Below are 7,680 nucleotides of genomic sequence, written 5' to 3'. Positions count from 1 at the left end.
GCGAATGGGACTTCTCCCAGGAAGCGCTGCCCAGTCGAACCCATCAGGAACTTTCGATATATTTATATGTATCTGATGATATTTTCAAGAACATATTCATGTGCATTTATTAGATAGGTTATATGTTCTCCAGAGAGATAGTTCACGGAGACGTTCAGGCTGGTTTCAGAAAACCCGAGTTGTTGTTTCAGCAATACCTTGAGAGCACGTACTACCGCCGTATCCGCCGTTGCACTGGCAGAAGTTGACTTTGCCACATGTGTTACAACCACCATTGCTGCCACACTGAGTTCCTGCTGCTGTGCAGATAGGTCCTGGAATTTAAATATTGGAGTGGCGATTATAACGATGATAAAGATGAATGATAACAATACGTTTTCCACAGCTTTCCGCACGTGACCCATTTGGGAAGTTAGCTGGTGTTCTCAAGTTGCCTTCGAGGTTATGAAGTGAACGATTATCGTCATACAACCATGATCTCTTGATACATTGGAAATACGGAATGGCATTGAATACAAAGTTAGCCTGCAAAAAACACAAAAAATGTTTATCTTTGATTCACATTATAAAACAAACATAGTTGATAGTAAGCTTTCGAATCACCCAGGAATACTACGGAAACATGTCTATAATCTTCCAGGTCCGATCCCACATAGCAAACAAAGTATCAGGTTGACATGAAATGAAATCGAGAACAGTGTACATTACATCTTAATGAAATGCTTTAAGACAATTTGTTATCTGATAGTTTAAGATACACAGTTGGTTTCTTCCAGAGTGACGTTAAATGGACATGTCGTTTTTGGAAATGAAGCTTTGAGACTGGCGAAATATACAACTGAACTAACGGGTGGTGCACAGTGGCCCCGAGTATCCGTTCTTGCAGGTGCAGACATATGGAGTGGTTGTCGTTGTCGCGCCGTTGGTGTAATGAGGAGTAGTTGTTTAAACCATTGAACGCGTCTTTGTAATGTATGAAAGAAATACTTTCTAAATAAGACTGCATATATACTTTCAGTGTTCCTCAACGGTCACTCACCAATAGTGCACCTTGTTCCAGAGTATCCGTTCACACAGCTGCAGGTATAGGGGGACGCTGCCGTTGTACAGTTGCCGTTGGTGCCACACTGGTTTCCTTCAGCTGTGCAGATGGGGGCTACAATGATATTACACTAATGGGTGGTTGTGAAATAGAGTAGTAGAGTGAAATACTAAGTGTCTCGTCCCTGCTGTACAGATTAGTGATTGAGTTTAGTTTTAAGCCTCTTTTAGCAATATTCCAGCAATATCACGGCGGGGGACACCAGACATGGGCTTCACACATTGTACACATTTGGGAATCGAACCTGGGTCTTCGGCGTGATGAGTGAACGCATTAACCACAAGACTACCCCACCGGCCCCAATATGCAAATACAACAAGAGGTATACATGCACATTGAGAACAACCTAGCGATGAGTGATGGCAGTGACCTTTACTCTGTTTTACCTTTACACAAGTCCATATATGACACAATTCTCCCCAGAAAAGCCTATATATAAGAATATATACATTAACAGTTTTACAACTGTTATACAAATACCAGTGTGACAAACATAGTTATATTCATACATTTCACCGCATTTCGAGAAGATGGACGTATAAATCTGAACTAACGGTTGGTGCAAAGTGGCCCAGAGTATCCGTTCTTGCAGGTACATGCGTAGGGAGTGACTGTCGTTGTGCAGTCGCCGTTGGTGCCGCACTGATTTCCTGTAGCCGTGCACCTGGGGGCTGTAACAATATAAGTATAACATGTCATTTCAGTTAGTGATGTTCTGCGCGTTGTTCCACTCTCCGTTTCAAACATGTTCAGTATAATTCATGATGAAACTGATGCAGACTATGGACTGGTACGTGTATGGAGCTAACAGACAGAGACTCCTGTTACCCACTATGTCTTAACAACGACAAAACACGTCTAATCAAGTCAGTTTAAGAAACACCAATGTAACCGTGTTGTAGAGAGGTAGTAATATATATCATTGAGGCCACTGTATTGATTCACTCTATATGTAAGTACAAGGTACGTGTTTGGAGAGATGGGAAATCTTCCTTGTGATCCTACTCACCTACGGTACACAAATTGCCAGTGTATCCGTTCTTGCAGGTGCAGACGTGTAAGAAAGCTGTCGTTGTGCAGTCGCCGTTGGTGCCGCACTGATTTCCTGTAGCCGTGCAGACTGGGGCTGTAATTATGTTAACATTACATTCCATATTGGTTTGTTTGTGTCAGAATTGATATAATCACCTGTTTTGGACAGTTTGGGCTGAACGTGAGAGCTCAGTTTGAGGTGAGACAGATCTGACACGTACGGCGAAATACACGCATGGAGTTACGTTGACCAACCTCGAATCTGAGATTCCAACCAAATGTAATGGGATTCTGGATCCCCTCATGGACAGTAACTGGGCAATTGTCCCCTTAAACCCCTTAAGTAACTGTTAGTTTTAGTCATTGTCTTAATTTTCATGTGAGAGGTACGCACGTTTTAATGTTTGGACTTGTATATATGCCTGTTGTAACTAACCTATAGTGCATCTTGTTCCAGAGTATCCGTTCACACAGCTGCAGGTATAGGGGGACGCTGCCGTTGTACAGTTGCCGTTCCTGCCACACTGGTTTCCTTCAGCTGTGCAGATGGGGGCTGCAATGATATTGCACTAATGAGCGGTAATGAAATCATTAAGGGTTATTCTAGTCTTACCATACAGAGTCAAAGAGTTGTAGTTTTTCGATTCTCTGACCCGATGGTCCTGGAGCCTGTCTAGGACATGTACCCGGCAGTGACGTCATACACTTACATATGTTACAAGTCGTCCCGGAGTATCCGTTCTTGCAGGTGCACCTGTAAGGAACCGCGGTGGTGGTGCAGTTTCCGTTCAATCCACACTCGCCTCCTCCAGCCGTGCACACGGGGGCTACAACGGAGACGTGAAGGGGTCACAGTGAGTTTAGGCGGTAGTGATGACCAATGTCATGCCAGTCGATAGCGCTAACTCTTGGGTGAAATTCAAATCAGGATTACTGACAAGGTTCATAGTCTGACACAAGGCACCCTCACCCAAACCCATGCATGTCCAAAATATCTGATTTATTGTAATATATAATATGGTATTGTTGGAACACACTTTCTTAGTAAAGTACAAATTCTGGTCAATATTCTGTAATTTAAGTCCTTTCGATCTAGCCACAGGCTTCGAATCTACACTTTATGAGTGAGGATCCAGAACACCAGCTCGATTCCTCCAATCTACTAGGTAAAAGGCGTTGTACAAAAATAGTATTTTCACGTATGTAAGACACAAAGGCAGATTCTGTGTCACATGTAACCTTCTGGTTGGCTGCAATGGTTTTTTCACAGAGGATGATAGGTTTATTAACAGTGATGTCAGCGCTGTACTCACCTACTGTACACAAGCTCCCTCCGTAGCCTTCCGTACAGGAACAGAAATAGGGTGATCTGGAAGTGATGCAGGTGCCCTTACTGCCGCACTCGCTGCCGCCGGCCGTGCACACCGGGGCTGGGGAAAGTGGGGGTAGGGTGAGTGAATGAGTTATCAGGCCTGACAGTATTTCAGGTATATCACTGAGAATAAACCTTAGTAAAGGAGAAATCAGTTGAATCTGTTGATTCAACCAGAAAGGAGAGTCCTTGTACAAGTACTACTCGATACAATGGATTTAGCGTGTTCGTATCATCCTAAAACAGGCATTGTGTAGAACTAACAGACAGAACTAAATGCTGTATAACCAATGTCGCCATCTAGAGGGAACACGGTGTTTTAGTGTTGTTGTATACATGAGGCTCAATGTTGTGGGTTCTAAGAATTACATTTGATTTGATCAAACATTATCTTATATGTGATTGTTAGAGACACAAGTCACTTTGAACAGTAATTCAGCCAAGGTAGTAAAGAGGGCTGACTGCATCAGACGGGACTCCTGATATCTGCTGAAGTACTTCGTTCATTACGAGGGAAACTATAACTGTATCTCGTTATGCTGTTCTCTGTATAGGTCATTCTAGAACCAGGCTTGACTATCTACTGAAACAGTTTCCATTCGGCGTATAAAGGTAAGTTCATGAGGAAATGTGTAAATGTATCAGTGATGAGAAAGTATGTCCTTCTGGGTTAAACTAAATTAACTTGATGTTTTCTTAAAATAGCCAATGCAGACCAACTTACGAACAGAGCAGTCGTCGTCACCATAGCCGCCAGTGCAGGTGCAGACAGTTGTGCAGGCCGTGGGGCAGGTGCCATGCCCGTTACAGCTGGCGTCGTTGATGCAGTTTGCTGCCCACGTCCCGGTGATGACGACGCAAAGCAGCGTTACTGTTGATGACAAAACATTGATCATGTGACATTCACATGATACGTGTTGTACTGGAGGAGTTGTTGAAAGAAAGGTTTGGTCAGAGGATTATCAACACATATAGTGAAGGCTTCATTTGAACAACAATGTTTATTAGCAGCGAGTGCTATTTTCCAAAACGTTATTTTTAAAATGCAGCCTTGGAATATTTGAAAAGCAAACTATATACACTAAACGCCAAAAGAAACGTTACCCTCCTACCTTTATGAATTACTGAAAAACTGTCAAAGATACGTTAGTATGTTTGAAGGTATTAGTTTACAAGAAATGCATTCATATTTAGGTGAAATGCATCTTTTTCAGAAGAGTTATTATTGTCCTATATTCGTCCATGCCGAAAGAAACCAATAACAGTGATTTTGATGTCCAAAAGAAAGGTTGAAATAAAATTCTGCTTTGGGACAATGATAAACCATGTAAACCATTTTTAAACTATTAAAACAAGAAATAAGTGTTGTAGAGTGTGTAAAATTGTAAAATAATCATTCCTATGATTTCAGTCTTTAAAAACATTTTCTGCCGATTTGTATTAGTGAAAAAATGTTTAGGAACATCTAAAAGGATTTTTATTAATTTGTTTGCTTGCAAAGTGACATTTTGTCTATTTTCTGTTTACACATAGCAAGATCAATCGCCACAACGCAGACATATTCAAGTAGCATTTGCATCCATTTCACATGTAGAATGATTGTATTGGGTATAAAGAGAGCCTAGAATACATGATATGATACACAAATACGAGAAATATGCCACGATTAACAGCTGAAGAGAGTGAAAGAGCCATTGGGATGGTGCAGATGGGGTCGACATACAATGCAGTTGCCAACGCCCTCGGATGCCACCGTATCACGGTTATAAGACTTATTCAGGGCTTCAGACAGAAGTGGACGTCCACGCATCACAACGCCAGCTGAAGATAGGTACCTCCGTCATTAAGAAAGGAGGGTAACGTTTCTTTTGGCGTTTAGTGTATTTATATCCATCTTCATATAATCATGCATATATCCTGATATCCCTATACCTTCTAGACATTCATGGTTATATCCCTATATACCAGTGTTGTCGACACGTTCATACATATATTCACGTATGTCCCTATTTTGTCTACATAGAATATATGTAAACGTGTGAACAAGATTTGGACATACAGACATATGATCGGTTGCAAGACAAAGCCCTTTGCACATCCATAAGAAATTTAGGCTAAAAGCAAAGTTGTTTGTACAATTGTGACTCTATCGTGAGTTTATGTTTGTCTTTTTAGCAATATGGCAGCTGTATGATATTGTTTGTAAACAAATCGAGTCTGGACCAAACAATCCAGTCTCTGCGATACCATGACAGAGCATGTGTTTATAGGAATCACTATGAAATAGTGATGATGCCCGGTGTTCGCGAAAAGGTGAGAGTATCCTTCCCCACCGGTGGTACCCATCATAAACATACGCTAAGTCTAGTGAGAGTATCCTGCCCCACCGGTGGTACCCGTCATAAACATACGCTAAGTCTAGTGAGAGTATCCTGCCCCACCGGTGGTACCCGTCATAAACATACACTAAGTGTAGTGAGAGTATCCTGCCCCACCGGTGGCACCCATCATAAACATACGTGAGTATATCCTGCCCCACCGGTGGTACCCGTCATAAACATCCTGCCCCACCGCTATAAACATCTAGTGAGAGTATCCTGCCCCACCGGTGGTACCCACCGGTGGTGGTACCCGTCATAAACATACACTAAGTCTAGTGAGAGTATCCTGCCCCACCGGTGGTACCCGTCATAAACATACGCTAAGTCTAGTGAGAGTATCCTGCCCCACCGGTGGTACCCGTCATAAACATACGCTAAGTCTAGTGAGAGTATCCTGCGGTACCCATCATAAACATACGCTAAGTCTAGTGAGTTGCTCACCTGCAGTAACTCGGGAATGCATGGTATAAGTCAAAATAGGGAATTGCATAGCACATAAGTTTTGTCACTGATGCAAGTTCACCCCAGAACCTTTAGTTAGGTACGACTACTTCTTGCATATCTGACTTCCAATGAACTACTTAAACTCAAGGAGGTATGCGACACCGCTTCTAATAAATGAAGTGAGCTCCTTGCAGATTTCCACTGAACCCGCAGGTTAGTCAATGAAGACTAAATCAATAGTTGTTAAACTTATTCTGACAGATATTAATAAGGGGAGACAAATTTCACTTTTGCTGAAGTAAAATCAGTGGTGCAGTTCACAATGCCTTATTTCTCTGGCAAAACAACCCTACCTATAAGAGATAAGGGAGACATGTAATGTATATACATATAGGTTATAGTTTGTATACATGAAATATATATATCTGTTACCTTGGCGTTATACAACAATAGCAACGAGCGCGTGTTGGTGTGGCAAATATCACTCACGTTAACCATGCTTTTGGTGCAGACAAAATTAAATAGTACAAACATCTAGTTGAGAATCACACTTGTGTAACAAACGTTAACATAACAGCACAAAGTGCCGTCATTATAATATCTACAATAGACATAATTTGCATAAATACAGTTCACTCAGATAAAAATAGAATATATCACGAACCTGTAGTTTGGTCAGAAGCTTATCGGTCTTCTTGTAATGAGGTTTTGTCCAGTAAGCTCTAAAGACGTTAATATATTAGGAAATGCAAGGAAGAGAGGTAGGAGGGGAAAATAACTCCTTACCTGAGATATGAAGAAAGTGAACCATTTTGCTTGCTGTTCTGAACTGGTCTTCTCCTGGTCAAGTTGAAGCTAGATGGAACCTACCTACACTCCGCCCTTTTAATATCATCTGTTACCACAACAGGCAGAGGGAGATGTTGTGGCAACATACTTGACTCCCGAACCTGTGTCCAGTCTATATATTGTGTATCCCGGGAGACACAAACTTATCCTAGAAACGACCATTACGAGGATACATTTCAAGTTGTGTCTCTTCACAGCTGACCAATCAGAGAGGGACTCTTGTTGTTTATCAGCCAATGGTATGACGACTGTTGTATAGGTGTGTGTTTGTACAGGTGACGTCAGGTGTTATTCAGGTAACATTTCTTTTTCTACTTGGACAGAGTGAAAGCAAATCAAGATTTACAATTGTATTGGTTAATGATGTTTGCGACTAATTTCAACAGTCAGAACAATATAAATAATATGCGACAGCACCAATTCCATAAGCATAATACGTCTTTGCTAAAAGCCGATGTTTCAATTGGGACAATTTCTTAAGAATGTCTCATGCTGTTGAT

General features: G+C 41.6%; 1 protein-coding gene across 1 annotated transcript; it reads right to left on the bottom strand.

Moving 5' to 3' along the window:
• Nucleotides 1–520: 520 nt before the first annotated feature.
• LOC124280278 (adhesive plaque matrix protein 2-like) lies at nucleotides 521–7,278 on the bottom strand. Its single transcript, XM_046716175.1, has 7 exons — nucleotides 7,118–7,278; nucleotides 4,231–4,377; nucleotides 3,448–3,564; nucleotides 2,112–2,228; nucleotides 1,657–1,773; nucleotides 1,040–1,156; nucleotides 521–525 (listed from the first exon to the last, which is right to left on the bottom strand). The coding sequence occupies exons 1-7, from the start codon at nucleotides 7,140–7,142 to the stop codon at nucleotides 521–523; spliced, it is 645 nt and encodes a 214-aa protein (XP_046572131.1). The 5' UTR covers nucleotides 7,143–7,278.
• Nucleotides 7,279–7,680: the final 402 nt, after the last annotated feature.

The sequence above is a fragment of the Haliotis rubra genome, unplaced genomic scaffold, assembly GCF_003918875.1.
Source record: "Haliotis rubra isolate DU_JTF1 unplaced genomic scaffold, ASM391887v1 Scf264, whole genome shotgun sequence".
In the NCBI taxonomy this organism is placed as follows: Eukaryota; Metazoa; Mollusca; class Gastropoda; order Lepetellida; family Haliotidae; genus Haliotis; species Haliotis rubra.
Note: the sequence above shows the minus strand (reverse complement) of the source record. Positions and strands in the feature narration are given on the sequence as shown.

Coding starts and splice junctions, on each gene's coding strand:
- LOC124280278 (XM_046716175.1), bottom strand. CDS start 7,142: ATGGTTCACTTTCTTCATATCTCAG. Junction 2,229..3,447: donor AGGGAGCTTGTGTACAGTAG/GTGAGTACAGCG, acceptor ACATAATTACAG/CCCCAGTCTGCACGGCTACA. Junction 1,157..1,656: donor TGGGCCACTTTGCACCAACC/GTTAGTTCAGAT, acceptor ATATCATTGTAG/CCCCCATCTGCACAGCTGAA.